Source organism: Nesoenas mayeri, assembly GCF_963082525.1.
Source record: "Nesoenas mayeri genome assembly, chromosome: 20".
Taxonomy (NCBI): domain Eukaryota; kingdom Metazoa; phylum Chordata; class Aves; order Columbiformes; family Columbidae; genus Nesoenas; species Nesoenas mayeri.
In genome coordinates this window covers 9520083-9541250 of record NC_137569.1, presented here as the reverse complement: position 1 = coordinate 9541250, position 21168 = coordinate 9520083, and the positions used below count along the sequence as shown (strand labels likewise).

Sequence of the window (21168 nt, the reverse complement as noted above, 5' to 3'; positions counted from 1 at the left end):
TCTCGGAGTTCAGTTATAGCACATTAGTGCAATGATGCATGTGACCCAAAATAAGAACATGAGGACCAGGAGACTGCTCTTCAAAGCAGCTGGGTGTACATATCTTTGAAATGGTTATTAAGTTCATTTAAGTACCAAATTAAGCAAAGAGTGGGAGGGAAGACTGATGAAGCTATGATTTGATCTCTTGATCCAAGTTTAACCTTGGCTTGGTGGCACAGTCTGGTTTTATACTTTTAATTCAGTAATGCTCTGATGATTTATTTCTATATTAGAGTCTACTTCACAAAATCACAAGAAGAAACTACTGCATAAAACGAAAACGCTCCCTCGCAGTTAAAAATGAACCCATTTTACTAGGCATGCAGGGATTTCTTGACTAAGCTCCCCATAAATCAGCAAGAGCGCTGCTCACTGGAAAAAATAGAAAAGCGGTCATACTACACTGTCTTTCTGCAAGGCTATTCCTTGCTAAAACGGAGAATGTGTCTCTGTTGTACAGTCTTGATAACTAATAGGTCTGCGAAGCAACTTGGTTTACGTCAAGACCTCCCTAGAAATCGCATCCATAAGTATTTTAGCGCATGCGGCATTAGGAGCCCCCTGAGACGGCTGCAGGGAGCCCATCAGCCTGGTGCCACGGCCCAGCAAACTATTAATCCTTTATTTGATTTGTCTTCATGAATCCCCAAGTGATTTTCCTTGGCAATAACTGCAAGTCCCCATCCCCGAACCAGCTGGAACGCTCAACTGTGGGCAGCAGCAAAGCCGCCATCTGCTCCCCATCTCCTCGGGTCTGTTATGAAATAGAACATGGGCAAGTGTGGAGTCTTGCATCTGGGCAGGAAAAATGCCAGGTTCCAGTATAAGTTGGGGAACAAGCTGTTGGAGAGCAGCATAGGGGAAAGGGACCTGGGGGTCCTGGGGACAGCAGGATGACCATGGGCCAGCACTGGGCCCTTGTGGCCAGGAAGCCAATGGTACCTGGGGTGGGTTAGAAGGGGGTGGTCAGTAGGTCAGAGAGGTTCTCCTGCCCCTCTGCTCTGCCCTGGGGAGACCACACCTGGAATCTTGTGTCCAGTTGTGGCCCCTCAGTTCCAGCAGGACAGGGAACTGCTGGAGAGAGTCCAGCGCAGCCACCAAGATGCTGGAGGGAGTGGAGCATCTCCCGTGTGAGGAAAGGCTGAGGGAGCTGGGGCTCTGGAGCTGGACAAGAGGACACTGAGGGGGGACTCATTAATGTTTACAGATATATAAAGGGTGAGTGTCAGGAGGATGGAGTCAGGCTCTTCTGGTGACAACCAGTGACAGGACAAGGGGCAATGGGTGCAAACTGGAACACAGGAGGTTCCACCTAAATATGAGAAGAAACTTGTTGGGGGTGAGGGTGGCAGAGCCTGGCCCAGGCTGCCCAGGGGGGTTGTGGAGTCTCCTTCTGTGCAGACATTCCAACCCGCCTGGAAACCTTCCTGTGTAACCTCATCTGGGTGTTCCTGCTCCATGGGGGGATTGCACTGGATGAGCTTTCCAGGGCCCTCCAACCCCTGACATTCTGGGATTCTGTAATTCTGTTCCAAAGCAACCGCGATCTCTCCTTCCCATTCACTTTTAGTGCATCCTTCAGTCAGAGCTTGGTTCCCCATCACTAAGTAATCCCGCACATTGTGCGCTTCTCCCTCCTTACAACCACATTTTCTTCCAGTGGAAATATCGTAGTGGAAACACTACATTTGTTGAGCAGCGGGTAGAGAGATTTACAACACAAAAAATAGCCCAGAGACAAGCCAGACCTAAATCCTGAAATTCACTCAGTGGAAGGTGAAATACCTTCATCAAACCTCATCATCTAAAATAAAAACAGATTTATTATTCTTTTTTCCTCTTGGAAATAGTGACCAAGCCCACATAGAAGTGCCTATGAACAAAGAGAAAAGACAAATCCCAGTGCTCCTGCAGTTGATTTCTCTGTATTTTCAGCCTGTTCTGAGATGACACCCACACAGCTGCTCACTGAAGCTGAAAGATAAGCCTGAACTCTGGGCTGGGCGGTCAGTCAGCGCTCGTGGCCCTTTCCTTCACCAAAAAAAGAAGGAAACGTACTGATACATCCCAACTCACTGTGGAAGCTGCAGCTACACTAAGAGAGAAGAATATTCCAGGGCGTTGCTCTCAGCCACCTCATCCACTTCAAGCCAAACTAAGGCCTTCTTCTCAAGCTGATATAATTAATATTTTAGTGACAGCACTCATTCTTAGGAGCAACTGTTCGATCTCTCTATGAAATGCAAACGCACGTAGGTAGGAGCAGTTTTAACGTGCTCATTTTGCTGCGTGAATTGCTCCATCCGAACAGCTTTGTGTCAAAATCCATCTTGTCTCTCCCAGCGCACCAAGCACCACAGAACTCCATAATTCCCTTGAAACTCAGAGGAAAATACAACAAGCTGCATCCAAACTCTTCCTTAGTGCAAGCCTATGCTTCTGTTTTGGCTACAAACGTTCTCGAGATGTTCGATGGTTCAACTCCAGTCCCACTCGGCACTGTCACCAGTGTCCACATGCTCAGTGTCACCTCCCCTGGAACCTGCAGCTCTCTGGCTCCTTTGGTTTTCTGCTTGTACAAAACTAATACTGTGAGGATTTCGTAGTGCTTCTTGGCACCTCGCCTTAGCAGAACCCCCACACCTACAGGAAAATCTCTGCCATTGTAATAGGAAAAATAAACCCTGACTTTTTTTCCCCTAAAAAATGAAATCACACAGTCATTAAATCCCACGTGGAAACTGCATTTGTGGAGAATCTCTGCTGAGCTCTGGGAAACCTGTCAGACACTTTTCTCCCAGGGCTGGGCTTGACAAGAACATCAACGCTAAACAGAGAGCTTGAGAAGGCAATTATAAGGTGCCCATTTGCGAAAATGACTGATGGCTTTTCTAATTGCAAAGAAAAATGCAGCCGTGGCGACAGTAACAGAACGGACTGTTGCCTTTGCAGACATCAATCTAACGCTTTGCAGAGGAAAGAGCTCTTTGGAAACACCCCCAAGCAGTGACTTTGGGAAGAATTTACAGAGTTTAACCAACCTGAGTTGCCCTTTTTGCAGACCTGGTCCGGATACAGGATGCTCATCATGGAGGAGCCCATTCCCACCTTCTCCCAGTACCAAAACCTCCTCTCCAGCCCAGTTCTCCCATTCAGACAGACCCGCTTGCTGCAGCTACAAAACTTTCAGGTCTTACAGCACCACACAAAGCTGCTGACTTAAATAGTTAATGTGTTTTTTAAAATATTCTTCCCTCCCAAAGTATTTTTTCCTGAAGGAAAACCACAGAGAATGACGGAAAGGATAAGGAAGGAGCAGGACACGCTGTGCTGGTGCTGGAGCAGCGACGGATGCTCTGTCTTCAGCTGGTGCTACAGGCTGTGCTGGGTTAATAGAGACATCACCCCAGACTGTTAGTGCTGCCTCCAGGCTTAAAAATTTAAAGACAGGACTAAAGAAGGGAGGGGATGGAGTGCTAGGAAAAGGCAGAGCTGCTGTCCCCAGGGCAGACAAGCCCGGTGCAGAGCCCAATTGGCTTCAATCCAGGAGGTTTGAGGCAGTTCCCTCTCCCCAAAAAGAGTTTGCCCGGGCATTAATCAGAGCAATATGAACGCTCTGCAGATCAAGCTCTGAACAACCCCAACCTGGCTGCTCATCAGCAAGAATCATATCTGCTTGTCTAATGAGCAGAGCAGCTACAAGGCAAGCGGGAGCTGAGAAAGGTGTTCATTAAACACCGCGGTACCCGGCACAGAAAACCAGCCTTGCTCACCATCACGTCGAGGCAGAGACTTGGGCAGAGAGATGATCAGAGCAAACGCTGCTCCCAGCCTCCCGTTTCCCCAGCACAGTCTTTTGCTGTCCCCAGATCCTCTTGGGAGAGCAGGTTTGTGATGTGGGGACTCCAGAAATCTCCCGGAGCTGTAAGGACTCCTCCCCGCCCCGTGGGATTCAGACACACGAGCCAAAGCTGTGGAGCTCGTGGTGGTGGAAGTGATGACCTAGCACCTCTCCAAACCCCACGGGACCAGCACAGCCGATGTGCATCCCTAGAGCTCCTCTTTGAAGGAGCCCAATGCACATAACTCCACGAAGGGCTGCACAAGAGCCAGCCCAGCTGCAGCAAACATCAACTTTTCAGTTCCTCTTCCCCAAAAAACAAGAGGTGGGGAAATGGTGGGAGCACCTGCACATATGGAGGTGGGTGAACCCAACAACCACCCTCCTGTCAAAGCCTCCAACGCTCCTAATTCCAACCTGCAATGCTCAGTTTGAAGATCGCGATTCTCTGATGCGTCACTTCCCGTGACACACGACGGGGCCGTGGGGACTGTGTTCTGATAACAAAACGTCTCTTCCAAAGCTCGGTGTTCAGCAGGGATTGTTCCATCCGTGGGACGTGTGTGCACAGCCCACCATGGAGAACAGACCCAACCTGCAGCGAGCTGATAGCACTCCCAAAAATCCTGCTGGATCCAGGCACGGATGGACTGTAAAACAAATCAGTGACTGACTGGAGAGAGCTGGCAGCCAGGTCATCCATCACATGCAACCAAATCGCACCTCACCTACAGCCATCTCATCCCCTCCTCTCATTCTCTCGGTGACTTTTACCTTATCGGGTGTCCTCTCACATCACCAAGGTCCCCAAGACCCCAGGACATTCATGTCTGGAGCTGCCGGTCCACACCAGCCCACAGCCAAGGCAGCGGGCAGGGCTCTGCTGCCCTGCACAACAACATTGCTGGTCGTGATCCTACTCCAGAAGCCACAACACAGCCAAATCGGCAACATTACCTTCAACTTCAGAGAATCACAGAATTATTTTGGTTGGAAAAGACCCTCAAGATGATCAAGTCAAACCATAACCCACCCCTGGCACTGCCCCATGTCCTGAGAACCTCATGTCCGTCTGTCCAACCCGCCAGGGATGGTGACTCCAGCACTGCCCTGGGCAGCCTGTTCCAATGCCCCACAGCCCTTTGGGGAAGAAATTGTTCCTAGAGAAGCTCTAAGAAATCAGATTGAAATGTCAAAATTTTGAAACACTCCAAGAGCTAAATTTCCAGAAACCGGCATACAGATGGGCTCAGCAGTGACCTAAACCAGTGACAGCCGCAAAACCACTGGGAACTCACAAATCTGCCCTTCTCCAGGTTTTTCCATGAGGATGAGGAGAGGCGGCTGTGCCGACCTGAGCCTCCTGCTCCACACATGGCTTTAACTGACAACCCCCAAGACACATTTTGCCCATTAAGCACACGCCGTTCAAGCCTGCTTGCTCGCATCCACGTGCTTTACAAGTGCAGCAAAAGCACTGGGAGATTTCAACTTGAGAAGATTTAATTTGGAACATCCAACCCAGGCAGGGGGAGTGGGGTCGTTTGTAAAAACCTCTAGTGCTCCCAAGCAGAGACAAGCTGGGAGCTCCCAGGCATCAACCGCTCATTGCTCCAACCAATGGGTATGATAATACGGATCTATTTTTCCTTTAATTTAAGCTATGCCTATTTATGTGCCACTGACTGAAAAGGACGGTGAATTAAAGTGCACATGAAAGCAAATGATAGCCCTCAGCACTTGCTCTCAAACACTCTTTTAAGTCTGATGAAAGGCTGCTGTGTTTTGTCACCGCGTGCAATCGGCTCCATTATCACTTCTTTGTTTTGAATACCCACCTCCGAAGTCATTAAATACTTGCTTCTTAATGAGAATAGATTGGTTTTGGCCAATAAATCACTTGAACGCCATCTGCCAAAGGGAAAAGAAATTCAAAGTGCCAAATTCCTCCCACTCCTTTTTGCATATTTTCCCCTCGGTTCCCGATTTAGAGAGAAAAGACATTTGTATGATGTATCAAGGGCATCTTTCTCCTGCGGGAAGCGTGAACAGACCAGGGAAAAGGCTCCATTTGGAGTTGACTTGCAGAACCACTTCACGGACTTTGAAACGATCCAGCCATTAAGATGTGAGCTCTGGATATTGGTGCTGCCCCAGATTGGTTTGTTTTTATTCATAAGATTATTCAGTGAAAACAGTTTGACTGAAGCTTAATTTTACTAGCAATTGTTAAATAATTCAATACCCATATTTTCTGGCTCTTTAATGCCTCCGAAAAATCAAAACCCTTCACAAATTACAGGGCAAATCCTGTTTACTCTTTCCTTCTCTAAAGCAGCTTTGACATCAAGAAAGGCTGTTTTTGTGACTTGGGCTCAGATTAAAAGTTCTGTCAGTGGGAGGTTTGTTTTATTTTTTTGATTCCTCTTTTCTTTTTCAAATCAGGAGTATGCTTTTTTTTTTCTTTAATCAAAATACTTCTCTTACAAAAAGCTTTAAAAATACAACGGCAAATGCTTCCAGCATACCCAGCTTGCTTTATTTATACAAATCCCACAACCCCAGGCTGGCTGGGCTGCAGGAGCTCTGCGGATCCCCAGCCCAGCCCTGCTCACGCAGGGTCACAGAGCAGATCACACAGGTGGGTCCAGGCGGTTTGAATGGCTCAGAGCAGGAGACTCCACACCCGCTCTGGGCAGCCTGGGCCAGGCTCTGGCACCTCCCAGCAAACAAGTTTCTGCTCATGTTCACATGGAGCCTCCTGTGTTTCAGTCTGTGCCCGTTGCCCCTCACCCTGGCGTTGGGCACCATGAACAGAGTCTGGTCCATCCTCTGACACTCACCCTGAGCTATTGATCCATTGATCAGATCCCTCTCAGCTTCTCTTCTCCAGCCCAACAGCCCCAGCTCTCTCAGTGTCTCCTCATCACAAAGATGCTCCAGACCCCTCAGCATCTTCACACCCCTTTGCTGTACTCTCTCCAATAGTTTCTTATCCTTCTTAAATCAATTACATTAATATTTTATACCAGTAACAACTCCGTTCAGGAATCATAGAATCATTTTGGTTGGAAAAGACCCTTAAGATCATCAAGTCCAACCATAACCCACCCCTGGCACTGCCCCATGTCCTGAGAACCTCATCTCCGTCTGTCCAACTGTCCAGGAATGGTGACTCCAGCACTGCCCTGGGCAGCCTGTTCCAATGCCCCACAGCCCTTTGGGGAAGAAATTGTTCCCAGATCCAACCTCACCCTCCCTTGGTGCAACTTGAGGCCGTTTCCTCTGCTCCTGGCGCTTGTTCCTGGGGAGCAGAGCCCGACCCCCCTGGCTCCAAGCTCCTTTCAGGCAGTTCAGAGATCAGAAGGTCTCCCCTCAGCTCCTGTTCTCCAGCTGAACCCCCCAGGTCCCTCAGCCACTCCACCACACTTGTGCTCCAGCCCCTCACCAGCTCCTTTGACCCTTTGCCTCAGAAGCTTTTCTCTAATTTATAGAAAAAAAAAAAGTAAGGTCCAGTCCCAGCCTCTGCCATTTGGTGGGAACGTCCCCATGGATCAACCCCAGCTCTGGACGCAGCCAACATTTGCAGTGCCAAGGACAATCTTACGAAAATAAAAAGATGTGAAACAAGAGGCAGCTCTAACATACATGGAGGTCACTGGTCATCACACAGGCAACTACTAAACAAGCCACATACGCTGAAATCTCCGGTGCACCCTCAGCAGAGGCTTTATAGTTTTTCCAGCAGTGACATAAATCTGTTCGTCATGTAAAACCCAACACTGTTACGAATTATTAGACACCCTTCTTTTATGCTTTGCATTAAATTATGTAGCATTAAAAAACGACCAGATGAGGAATCCATCATAAAAAGCCATGACACCAGCAATCTGAGCTTCCAGCTGCCCGGAGCTCCCCGCAGGTTTCTCACACCACTGGGAATCTCTGTGAAGTTTAAGATCTTAAAATTAGCACACCAGCGAGCCAAAGTCACTTTGTACCGTGAATTGGGTTCAGTTCTCCTCAATACCTTTAAAATAAAAATCGGGGAAGTCAATTAAATGTTGTTTTGTTCCTTTTTATTCCCCTCTATGGCCTCAAATCACCACAAAGAACCCCTGGCCAAAAGGAAAACCCAACCTGAGAAAACTGAACAGGATCTTGGCAAGGTCACTTTTGAGGCTGGTAAGGCACTCGATGGTTTTAACTTGATCTGGAGAATGGATGACAAAGATTATTGAGGTTGTGATTCTGACCTAAATATTCTCTCTCCCAGAACCTGAGCCCAAACAAGACCACCCCAAATTAATCACTGATGAAAAAAATTCCCCTTATTTCTTCTTGTTAGCTTGTTTTCAAGGCTCCACAGAGCTCTGTTCTGACCTGTGCCCGTCAGGAGTGACCAGATTTTAAGATTAAGAGCCTCATTCTTGGAAGCAGGAGCCTCCAGCAGCCAGGCTAAGGATGGCTGAGATTCCATTTATTCACATTTTTATAGGAGAAGATGCATGCAGCGGCTCCCTTTGCAGAAGTCCTAACAGAACCCTGTCTGGGGATGAATGTCCACGTTGTCCCTGTGCTGGACTAAGGTCTGGTCCAATGTACTCCCAGACTATGGAGAGCTTTGCTATTATAATATAAATAAACCTAATAAGCGTTCTGCAGCTTTTGAGACATTCACACGCATCCCATTCCTCTGAGCAAACACCTGCACGCAAGTGTCTGCTCAGACACGGCAGGTGAGGCTCCCAAACACAAATCAGCTTTCCCTTTGACTTCCAAAAGCAGCTACACCAGAAAGATCATCTTACAACTGTCTTCATACAGAAATCGGAATTTCCCTGCAGTGTATAGATGCTAGTTCGAGTCAGGAAGCAGTGATTTAAAAATATTCAGCATTTTGTATGAACAGTTTTCCAGCGAGTCTGAGATTCTTCAAAACAAAGAGAAACCCAGGAAATAATCCCTGAAATTCTGCCCTTTCCATGTATCACTTACGTTTAACCACCTGCAACATCTCCGAGTTGCTGGATGCCTTCTGATAAACTGCCACACCGAGCACTCAAATGTCGGGGAAAATATTTCCAATAGTTTAAGCAAGCCTGTCAAAAGCAACCTACTGAGGTTCTGCTGTGTTGCTGTAACACACTAATCCCTGCAAAGGTGTGGATGTGCCACGGGAACAAGTTGATCCAGACTTGAAGATCCAATGAAATAATGTTGTGATGCTGTGGAGGTTCCTCCCAGAGCTCTTGTGCTGCATTGGCTGTTTCAAGGTTTGTGTGGACAAACGTTTTGGGAGGTTCCACTTAAATTTGAGAAGAAACATCTTCCCGGTGAGGGTGTCAGAGCCTGGCCCAGGCTGCCCAGGGGGGTTGTGGAGTCTCCTTCTCTGCAGACATTCCAACCCGCCTGGACACCTTCCTGTGTAACCTCATCTGGGTGTTCCTGCTCCATGGGGGGATTGCACTGGATGAGCTTTCCAGGGCCCTCCAACCCCTGACATTCTGGGATTCTGTGAAGTCTCATTGTTAAGACTAAAAGGAAAGAACGCATCATTTATTTAATTAAAATTTAAAAAACCCCAAGTTTTCGTGCTTTTGAAAGCTGTCACGGGATGACGGCTGCTGGCAGCAGTAAAGCAAGACAACAGCTAGTGGTTCCTTGAATTAAAATACATATATATACATATAAATATATAATAATATCACCACAAGTCCCTATGGTCTTACTGCAAGTAGAATGCACAGCAAGCAGCGTGGGAGACCTCAACACCATTTGCAGCTTATGACTGCAGGAACGGTTTATATAAAACACCACAAGCATTGTGTTAAGCGCCACAATTAGGTGCCTTCTCTCCACTCACATGTTGTACTCAATAACCTAAAACCCTTTTTTTATCTCGACCTCTGCATCATTTACACAAACGGCATGAGCGTTTGCTCTTTCATAAGTGCATTACAGGAACAAATCCATTAGCATTTGTGAGGCTGAGATAACAGGTAATTGGGTGGGTTAATTCAAATTATTTTCATCTTTAAAAAAACCTCAAACCGAACAGCCTCTCTATTCTTCTACAATCCATAACTCTCAAAACTGATCTCCTCCTCACAGTGATCTTAATACTAATTAAATTAGCTTTTGTCTTCCAAGATAGGTCAAGATTAAGTACCAAACAGAACAGCTGCAGCAAAGCCCCGCTCAACGTGTGGCCAAACCCAGTCATAGGCTTGGAAAGAGGCTTCTTGTCACCTCTGAAGTCACTCGAGGATTTTCCTTCAACCCCAATATGTTTTAGGGGTTCACTGACTAATGGAAATACCTAGCAATGCTTCTGCCTCTTGGACTCAACCAAGCGTGGAAAATGCAAAGTGAAAGTCAGGAAATGCACCATATTCTAAATAATCGATTGTTTGGGACCAGCAGGGTCACAGCGCTGCTGATGGACTCGCCAAATAAACAGCAGAGATTCCAGTTTCTTTTCTCTGTGGTGGGAGATGTGAGCTACTGCCGGTAGAAAAGCGCGATGACCCCAATTTCCACGCTCAGGTGAGTGTCCCTTGTCCCCAGGGCTGCTCCACACGCACGATGTGCTCGCGCGGCTTCTCCAAGAGACACAGATGCAAGGATGCATTTAATTGTTTTCCTGAATCAGACCCCTGGAGCCATCAACATCGCACACATGTAATTATAAATCACGAGTCTTGCAACTGAAGCGCAATCAGCACATTGAGCCATAAATCTTCCCGATACCAGTGATTTCTCCAAAGCTGCTTTTTTGACCAAATCTGATGCAGGATGAATTAAACAGGTCAGGCGTAAGAAATGGCCAGTGTTGAGGTTTGCAGCCCAGTGATGCGGCGGCACCGGACGGGATTTGTACCCCGAGAAGCCCCCAAAAACTCACATTTTGCAGGTGGGAAATGAAGCAGAGAGGGCAGATCCCACCATGGGATACCCCATTTCCAGACCAGCTCACCAACCTGCAACGCCAAAGACCTTTTTTGGACTTTCCATGGGACACAAAAAGAATCTTCTGCTTTATGTTATCACTCGTTTACTGGACTCTCAATAAACACCAATCAATGTATATCACAAATGACAAAGGGCCAGGTAAATCCTGGCTACATCTAGAGCAAAGCATATCCAAATATATATGTGTATATATTCATTAGCACCACTTGAACTTGGAAGCCAAGATACCCCTGCGAGAGCTCACACTGATGAAGATCAGGATCTATATGACGACTGTTTCAAATGTCACTTACTGTCTTGCCTCTTCAGCGAAAACTAATTTAGACATGATACATGAGGCTATAATCACAATTTTATCTCCTTGGCAGAGGAGTCTGGAAGCCTGGCAAGGAAACGCGGCTGTGAAATACATGTACAACTGAGAGCTAAGACTGCGAGGATCTTTGTGTATCGGGATTTTAAATGGGAGAAGAAAAATACAAAACAATACATATTACAGAATACAGGTATTACACCAGCATCCCTCCTAGGCATTGGGGAAATTATTGGATAAAGCAGGAGGCTGGAGCCAGCTTGAGACTGGGCCATATTTTCGATGGGTTTCATGCCATCAGCTCTCTTTGCCTGAATAATTATATCTTGTGAATTATCCATGAGAGAAAATTGCCTCCAAATGTATCCACACATCTGTCTGTCTCCAGCCTCCGCTGCCGAGTGCTGGTGGGGGCTGAGTACACACACAGGGGTTAATAAACACACGGGAACATCCCCCCACGCAGGGAACTTCTCCTGGGGCTGCAACGATCCCCAAGAGAGTAAAAACAACAACAGAATAAACTGCCTTGCTTTGCTCCCACTCTTTTACCTTAACAAGTCTCTAAAAAATTAATGTACCTCTGGATACTATAATTTCAGAATTTCCTCTAATCCCATGCATAATTACACGGGGCACTGCATTTGTATCCCTTTCATGCAAATATTGCCATAAAGTGCATAGTTTTCATAGCATTATATGACCAAAAAAAGAACTGCAGTCATTTATTTCTGGCCTGTATGTGGTTACACAACATAATACAATGAGACAGTATTTTTCATTAGCTTTTTGTTGTGGACACTACCCATTTATCTTTCTCACAATCCTTCCCCCAGTGCATGTTAACTATGTTATTTTAGTAGGATGTTTAATTATTTAAGGTGGCTGGGAAGCTCTCCCAGTGCCCGTGTCCTTCCAACCTCACACACACCGCGGGCTCGAGCAGCAGCGCCCATGGTCCAGACGCCTTGAACAAAATCAGACAGACAATCACAACGTGCATCCTTGTTGCTGCCGCTCCAGGGTCTCCGTAAACCTCGTCCGAGCTCTAATTCATCAGTGGTTCAACTCAGCGCTCAAGAGCGTGAGAGTCGGTCTGAAGATGGAGCAGCATTTGTCTGACCATCGCCATCAAGAACTTAGAGAAATGAAGCCCTGACCGAAACAATAGATGGACAGTGATTTGGAGAGAGGCCCGAGGAGAAACACTGTGTTGCACTGTTTCTCCGATATGGGGGGCTCCTGCTGACAATGGCTGCTGTGTGGGCTTCACCTGCTGCTTCAGCCAAACCAGCCCCCGCCTCCTGAAAGCTGTTGTTGTGAGGGTCTATTCAACCCAGGGACAAGAGCTGCCGTCCAGAAGATGTGTTCTCACCTGCAACCTCAGTCACACGTGTCCCCACCTACTCCCCCAAACAATGGCCAACAACAAGGAGCATGGCCAGAAGCTCAACAAGGGTCCTGAGGTCACCCAGTGGACCAGAGAAAGACCCTGAGTGCTGGACACGTAAGCGTTGGCAAAAGAAAGCGTGAATCTTTCGAGCCTGCGCAGTACGAGCCTGGGTTGTGAAATTAAGGCGGAGACTGGCCTGAAACAATGGGAGTGGGGGAGAGAAGAAGCATAAAAGATGACTCCAGAATGGACACTGATTGAAGATCTTCCCACCAGAGGATCCTGAACCACGACAGAGGACCGGCCGGACTGCACGGGACCGGAGACCAGAGGGAGCTTCTGGAACTCAACTGGTGAGAAACGCAACCTCATTTCTCATCTTTACTTTTACTTTTCCCCATTTCTTTTCCCTTTTCTTTTTCTTACTCTCTCTCTCTATCACGTGCCGCTTCACGGGCAAATTAATAAAGTAACACTGCTTGATTGGAATTATAACCCCTTGGCATTTTGGTTGCCTTAATTTTGCGCTTCAAGATCAAGGTAAAAGAACCATCATGAGTCCATCACCAAATGGGCCGTGACAAAGAGACAAGGGGATGACAAGGATACAGATGCCATAGGGCTCCCAGCATTCCCAAAAGGGATGTGAATGGCGCAGAAAGGCTGCAGGAACTCCTGAGCAGACTGATAAACCTCTCGTACCTCCCAGTTCCTCCTAAGCCGTAATTGTTTGCAATTGGCTTAAATGCAGAAATAGGATGCTCACTATCCTGCCCACATTTTAGCACCATCCATATATAAATATATATATATATATATATATGTATATTTTAAAGATAAAACAAGCACTAGAACAACCTAATATGGCCATTGTGCCCAAGAGAAGACAACTCCCACGGCAAAGCCTTCACTTCTACAGCAGGGGATCAGAAGCACATAAAACACCAAAGCAGCACTCAAAGCTCAGCAGTGCTTGCTGGCTCCCAGCATTGAACCCAGGAAAAACAGTGTGGTGGTACCCTGCTTTCCCCAAAATAAGACCTACCCCAAAAATAAGCCCTAGCATGATTTTTCAGGATGCTCAGAATATAAGCCCTACTCCAAAAATCAGCTCTAGTTATGAAAAAAAAAAAAATCAATTTAAATTGTGTCCAGGTAGCTATTCATGTAAAAAGGTAGTAAGTTTTGGAGCAAAAATTAATATAAGACCCTTATTTTCAGGGAAACGGGGTAGATGTGTCAGTGCCCAACATCGCTGTGACCCCATCCGCACTGCCGGCCTTGGCGGCCGCCTTTGTAAACTGATTCATATCTAGGCAGCCTGGGGCAAAGCTACACCCTAAAAACCTGACAGTCCCACTCTGCCTCTTCACAGCCACGCAGCCCTTCGGCTGCCACGAGCTCTGTTCCTCCTCCTCCATCACTCGCTCTTCTCCCACCTCCTTCCCCTCTCAGCTCCCCTGCCATCAAACACCAACATCGTATGTGCCCAAAGCCTGTTTCTCCAAATTACAGCGGATTAATCTAACAAAAGAGCCTGTTTGTTCTTCCCTGCAACACCTTCTTGACCTTGACAACCCCTGGCAGAGAGGTTTATCCCACTAGGGACAGTCAGTTTTATCACCCTCCGGAGGCAGCGGTTTGGGCACTGCACACTCACACCTCACAAAGGCTTTTCAATTCCTCACCTGTGTGTGCCCCAGCCATTCAGCCGCTCTTAACAAGTCCAGCATCTTGCATTCGGTTAAAACAACTGTTTATTCCTCAAAGACTTGATGCTTATCCAGCATAAACTGTCAGTCCCTCCACTGATGGATGAATGTGTTCTCTGGAGCAAGGGAGCCCACAAGAACAAAAAGGTCCCTCTGTCACTAATCTCAGCTTCCAGGGATTAAATAATTGAGCAATTTTGGTTCCGGATTCAGATCAGGTGTGGATTTGCATGCACGCATCCTTTAGATGCCTGAGGACAAGCCTTCTCCATATTAACCAAGGTAGGAGCAATGGATCCTCTTCACCTGGCCAGACACCACTCCTGATCACAGCGTCACTTGTGGGAATTAGGGCTGCCAAGGGAAACCCGGTGACCCCCGCACACGGAGCAGCCCAGTCTCCTCTGTTTGCACTTCCCTCCCCTCTCACTTTTGTTTTGTCCAAAGGGGCTTTTCCCACACCTGAAATCAGGAGGGGCTGGGGGCGACACTTGAGAGCTGCCAGCCCTGTACAATGAAGCGTTACAACAACCTGAGATACATTTTTACAGCATGCCCCGAGAGAACATGTACTCTTTATTCAAGAAACACCAGCACCGTATTTCAGGAATTCACACTCAGTTCATTACACAGGAATAATCACCTCATTCTTTATGATTTGCAAAAACTTAATGCTGTAATTAAGGTAAAGCAACTTTGCCACATGCAGTTAAACATAAGACTGTACAAATCTATGCAGTTCCCATATTTCCCCAGTGTTTTTGCATATTGTAACAAAATAATAACCCTTTCCAAATCTCTTCACCCTCGCAAAACCCCTCCTGGCTTGTGATAGAGCCTCTCTGAGCTGGCTCGTGTTATGATGCTGTATCCAAGCTGCCTTCCTCACTTTATCCTTCTGCTTTTTGCCCCGTTGCACCTCAGCCCGGGCTTCGCCACGTACCTGATGGGCAGCGAGGGGTCCCCGGCGTCCCACCAGTCCTTGGGGGGGCTGATGTACATGCACCACAGCTCCCAGCTGTACCCGTGCGCCGAGTTCTCGTAACGCTGCACCTCGAAGTTGTCCTGCTTGATGTTGTCTATGGAGGGGAGAATGACCCTTCTCCGGTTCTCCTGAATCCGTGAGAGGACGGGCTCAGCCCTGAGTGGTGAACAAAAAGCACAGGAAGACACTTAATTTCTTCCATAATTTGCAGATGGACACTGAGGCTTTTGTATGGCTTTTGCACTTAAATGAGGGGTAGAAAACAGGCGTTCTTGTCACCAAGAAGGTGCCACCAGGACGCAGGGGCCAGGCGCTTTGGGGGGTTTTAGTGCTCTCCTACACAACCGACTACACAAACGCACAGCCCAGCTGAAGCTATCAGCACAAGGAAAGGACTATTTCCACAAACTGCGGTGTTCAGCTGGGGAAATGTACTAAAGCCTCTGAAACTGGACCCCATCTTCTCCTGCAGAGTTAGTACGCTGTGTTTTCACAGTGTCACACACACTGTAACAGAGACCGCGAGGTCGAGCACTTACCAGCCGGCAGTGAACTCCACGTGAGCATCAAAAAAGCCCGTGATCTGGCCAGTGGCAGCTTTCCAGCCCTCGATCCGAGCGCGGATGAGTCCCTCTCTCTTCTGGTTGCGCACCACCTTCACCAGCCCGGGGTAGCGCTTGTTGACGTACTCTTCCAGTGGCGCCTTCAGTTCCTCTAGAGGAGAAGTGCCAGAGAAGCCAGTGAGAAGGTGCAACAGTTTTCACCTAAAATAAACCACTTTACTGATGGATACGAGCAGAACGTACTGGAGTCACATATCTCTGAACACCACTTGGAGGGATACAATCATTTAGAGTCAAGACCCCCTGACGGTGGACTGACTACAACCCTTTCAAAAGAAATTGGAGGTTGCCAAGGACATTGCTGTAGGACAACTAAGGAGCCCAAACACTAGTGCTCTGAAGTTCTGATGGAGCTTTGAGCTGAAAGGATTGCTAGAAATGCTGCAAAATCCATCTCAGTTGCCTTAAACTGCATCAAAACTGTGCATGAGCGTTACTACCCTTTTTACTCAGCCTCACTACTACGGTCCTGCTGAATGTTTTCCAAGCTTTGCCACTAGAAGGTTGAAATTCCCCCTGTTTTTACGATTGGATGAAAGAGATTTTTGACTGTGTTCAGAAGGGAACTGCGGATCATTTAATTATGTTGTCTAAACCTGTATACACGCTACAGCTGAGAACATAATGGATCTGTCAGTCTGCACTTCTTAACAGCATCAAACCTCGTGATAGTCACAAGTATTGAGTATAAATGACACACAGGACTTTGAATGGGGAAGCATACGAAATGTTTCAATAAAATACTAGTATGATTTTTTTTTTTAATTGGTAAAAAGCTAGTGTTTTGCCAGAAACCTTAGTCTTTTTACTTCCCAGTGCATCAGTTAAATGCACAAAGATCACTGATGCAACACGGTCTGTAAAGGCTTAGCAATGCCATTGTCTATCAACACACACTCTTAACGCCATGAAAGCAGCTCCTGAGAGCGTCTTTTATCCCTATGAGGCTCCAGGAGAGATAAAATTAAGATACGGTCCATGACCCCCAAATTATAGTCAACTACTCCCCACACATACTCCCTCCCAGACAAAAGAAGAAAAAAGTCACCATTAATACAATGCACAGGGTAAAATATCTGAGATATATGAGCGCAGGTGGGTTTCTAAATGAAGGAAAGATGGCAAAGGAGAGCAAAAGAGTAAAGAGCAAGTCCCATCTGCTGGGCTTAGCCCGAGAAATCATCAAAGGAAAAGGGATTATCTGTTGCCTTCCCTTCCACGCCTCTTTCGAGCACAGAAAATGCGCTTTCTTCAGACTGCCTTTCTGGGATGGTTCCCCTCACATATCAATTTCCCCAAAGTCTCATTTCTTTCTTATGCTGAAGTAGGAATAAAAAGAATAAAGCAAATGAACCCCTTCCTCAATTCAAAGCATCTGCATCACATACATACATAACTCAGCAACTTCTATTTCATGCTGAGCCACTCGGAGAAAAACCAATATTTTATGGAGACAACAGCTCTTCCGAATGGTTTAAGGAGACAGAGACACAGATTTTTTTGACAGCTGAAATCCCACAAGCAGAGCACCGGCACCTGACATGGATTTGTCAGACGGTGAGTCGTCAATGCTGCAGACCATGGTGTTACAGGTTAGACGGAACAATTAAAACAAGTTTCAAATTGAAGTTTTAAGCTCAGTTGAAGGAAAACAGGAAAAAACCTCACAGGAATTCTTTGAGAGAGAAACAGGGAAGAATTGTAACATCATGTCTCAAAGGTAGTGAAGGGTGAAGCCCAAGGGGTTCCTACACCCACCACACTGTATGCTGCAGACCAGCAGAAACTCCCCGGGGAGGCACAGCCACGTCCTGCTCCTCTCCGAGACAATGCTGGATGCCAACAGGTGAGGAACTGATCTGCTGAGAGCCCCACGGCCACTGCAGCTCCCCCTGCGCCTGTGGAATGGCTGAGGTGGCCATGGAGAAGAGCTGGGGAGGATGCTCACGATGAGCATCGTTCTAACACATCATCCTTCATCGGGTGAGGCCAGATTGCTCCTGTTCTGCACGCACTCCACAGTACAGCCACCCCTAACAGGCTGCGAAGTGGAATCATAGAATCATTTTGGTTGGAAAAGATCTTCAAGATCATGGAGTCCAACCATAACCCACCCCTGGCACTGCCCCATGTCCCTGACAACCTCATCTCCGTCTGTCCAGCCCTCCAGGGATGGTGACTCCAGCACTGCCCTGGGCAGCCTGTTCCAATGCCCCACAGCCCTTTGGGGAAGAAATTGTTCCCCACATCCAACCTCAACCTCCCCTGGCGCAACTTGAGGCCATTCCCTCTCATTCTGTCACCACTCAGATAAAAGCATTAACCAGACATGGGAAATGTGGTTATAGACCCTTTCTCTGCTCATGGCTTCCTGCACCACCTTGCCCAGATCTTTGGGCTTTGCTCCCTGCCAGTCTGGCTCAGCCCAAAGCACACACCTTTTGGGTGAGAATTCAGTTTTCTTACGTGTTCTGTGCAAGCACTACCAGAGAGGATGGCTGTAGGTCTGTGCAGTCTCTTACCCTTCGGAGCCAGTTTGCAGCTCTGCAGGGGCGAGCATGGTGCACAGCAGCTGCTGAGCACAAGGCCGCTCTTTTGATATCCCAAAATACATACTTGGCACTCAGCTGGGCATCCAGCCAGCAGACACAGGGTTGGGGTGAGCTTTGCATTTCATTTCTCTGTGTATCCACAAGCGCAGGTGTGGAAAATTCAGTATCAGGTATCAAAAGTGAAATGCAAATCTCCGGGAATGCACTGCAAAACTGCCGTTCGAGTACCAAGCGAGCCCTGGCCCGGGTGTCCCCCTGTCAGGGAGCAGGACTGATGTGGCCGTGGTGAAAACCACGGGTCAAAGCCCAGCTCTGGCACAGCCGCATCAGTGGATGTTGATCCATGGGACCAGACGTGCTCAGCTCCCTCCACGTGAACTCCAGCGGGCTGCAAATCATAACTCACTCACATGTTTAATCTTAACCCAAGTCATTTAAAATTATTCCTAATTTTACCCTGTGTTTTCCTTCACTTGGCAGTCACCTCGTCAAGCGCCACTGGCCTAAGAGGAAACAACTGGCGGCGGCTCCGACGAGCGCTGTCAGAACTGGCTGCAGGCTGAGGATGTGGAGAGCTGTTGCACTAAGGTCAGTAGCAGCAAAGCTTTTCATCTGTCATATTAACTTAAGAAATCTTTCATTCCCAACTACTGAATCTTTGCAGCACATCCGAGAGCTGTAATAGGAAGGCTGGGAGGTCTGAAGGAGAATGCCAGAAGTTAAGTGACTTCCACTGATGGACAATAGCAGATTCTCTTGCTGGAGGGACTTGGCTTTCACACAAACGAGTAACCCGGCCTTTGGACCTGCTATTTGCAGGACTTCATGCAAACTACAGCAGGGGAGAAAGCATCTCACAGTTCAGATAACTTAGAATCATAGAATCATTTTGGTTGGAAAAGACCCTCAAGATCATGGAGTCCAACCATAACCCACCCCTGGCACTGCCCCATGTCCTGAGAACCTCATGTCCGTCTGTCTCACTCTCCCCTGGCGCAACTTGAGGCCGTTTCCTCTGCTCCTGGCGCTTGTTCCTGGGGAGCAGAGCCCTACCCCCCTGGCTCCAAGCTCCTTTCAGGCAGCTCAGAGATCAGAAGGTCTCCCCTCAGCTCCTGTTCTCCAGCTGAACCCCCAGGCACCTCAGCCGTTCCCATTACACTCGTGCTCCAGCACCCCATCACCTTTGTCACCCTTCTTGCTGCCATTGTCTTCCCCACTGCCTTGCACAGGGTTGTAGCCGGGCTTGGGCCCCTTCAGCTCATGGCTGAAAATGAGAATCTCCATTAGATACTGAACCGATGATGATTTTAGCATGACCATCAGTGCAGTGTTCGCAAGCTGAAACTCTGGATGCAAAATAATGCCAAAGAAAGTCAGGAGCCAAGATGGGAGCAGAGCGGTGGCTCCCCAGCTCACCTTCATCCTTCCTTACCAAAGAACCGCTTATTTAGGCCACATACTTGTGAGGTATCTGTGAGTGGATCTACAAGGGCTACACAACCAGCAATTTCATCCCAACTAAGCTCTGCAATTGAATCCAGAGACTCTGTTCTCCTCTGGTTCACTCTGACACTCTTCCCTACCACACTCACACACCCTTTGAGGAAACCTAGAGCATCATGCTTCAGAGTACCCCCAGGTCACTCCTAAGTCATGGTTATCAAGGATGTAATCAATACCTGCACATGGAGGCATTTGTGAACATCTGGTCTCTGTCATTGCACTTCCAGGGAAGATTTGCAGAGAGAAACCCTATTGAAAACACCAGCAGATTCCATTTCAATCCTGCCTTTTGTTCTCCACCTGTCCATATTGATCTTCAATGAAGTGAAAGCCCAAAGAACTACAATCCAATAGACTTGCTGCTCTATTAAAAAACCAGCATCTGCCAGCTGCAATTAACTATGTTATCCATTGCAAAGTATTTTGTCACCTACATGAGCCTTCTGGCAAATAGGGCTGCCAGAGAAACAGATGCCACTAAAAGTAACCATGTCATGGACATTAGAACAGAAGCAACCGCAGGAACATCCATTGCTCAAGTGCTTCACACCACAAATCCTGCCCAAATAAGCCCAAATCCCCTTGAAGTCCCCAGAACTAAAGGTGGGAACAGCCTGGTGCCACACAAAGAATGGAGTAAAGACCAACGGTACCAAAAGAGCTCAAGGAAATACCAACAGCAGAAAATCTCTGATCCGACAATGGCCGGGTGGTCCTGGGGATGGACTGCACCTCCTCTACACCCCTAAAGAAAACACGGTTGTGTTTGCCAGGCTGAGTTGGGTGGGAAAATTCCACAGAGCCCCAGGCTGTTATCAGCAACCCTGAAATCAGGAGGACACGGGAGCCGGGGCTGGGAGGGCTCCGGTGCCATGGGAGACACCCTGTCCCACGCTCCCTCAAACACTAAAGCCACCGGGGGCTGGGTTTCTGCTGCACAAACTCACAAAAGAAACTCCTTCAGCAGGCAATAAAGGGATATGAGAATTTTTGCAACGAGACTCAGAGCCAGGTGACAGAGCCACCAAGATGCTGAAGGGAGTGGAGCATCTCCTGTGTGAGGAAAGGCTGAGGGAGCTGGGGCTCTGGAGCTGGACAAGAGGACACTGAGGGGGGACTCATTCCTGGGGATCAATATGGAAAGGGGCAGTGTCAGGAGGATGGAGCCAGGCTCTTCTTGGTGACAACCAGTGACAGGACAAGGGGCAATGGGTGCAAACTGGAACACA

General features: G+C 47.8%; 1 protein-coding gene across 1 annotated transcript in view; it reads right to left on the bottom strand.

The window, feature by feature from the left end:
* GALNT17 (polypeptide N-acetylgalactosaminyltransferase 17) overlaps positions 1–21168 on the bottom strand; it is a gene marked incomplete at both ends in the record, with an annotated part of 202446 nt that overhangs the window by 102156 nt on the left and 79122 nt on the right. Inside the window, 2 exons of the mRNA XM_080357078.1 lie at positions 15220–15417; positions 15801–15975. Coding sequence (XP_080213204.1) covers positions 15220–15417; positions 15801–15975 — 373 coding nt within the window. The remainder of the gene's footprint in view (positions 1–15219; positions 15418–15800; positions 15976–21168) is intronic.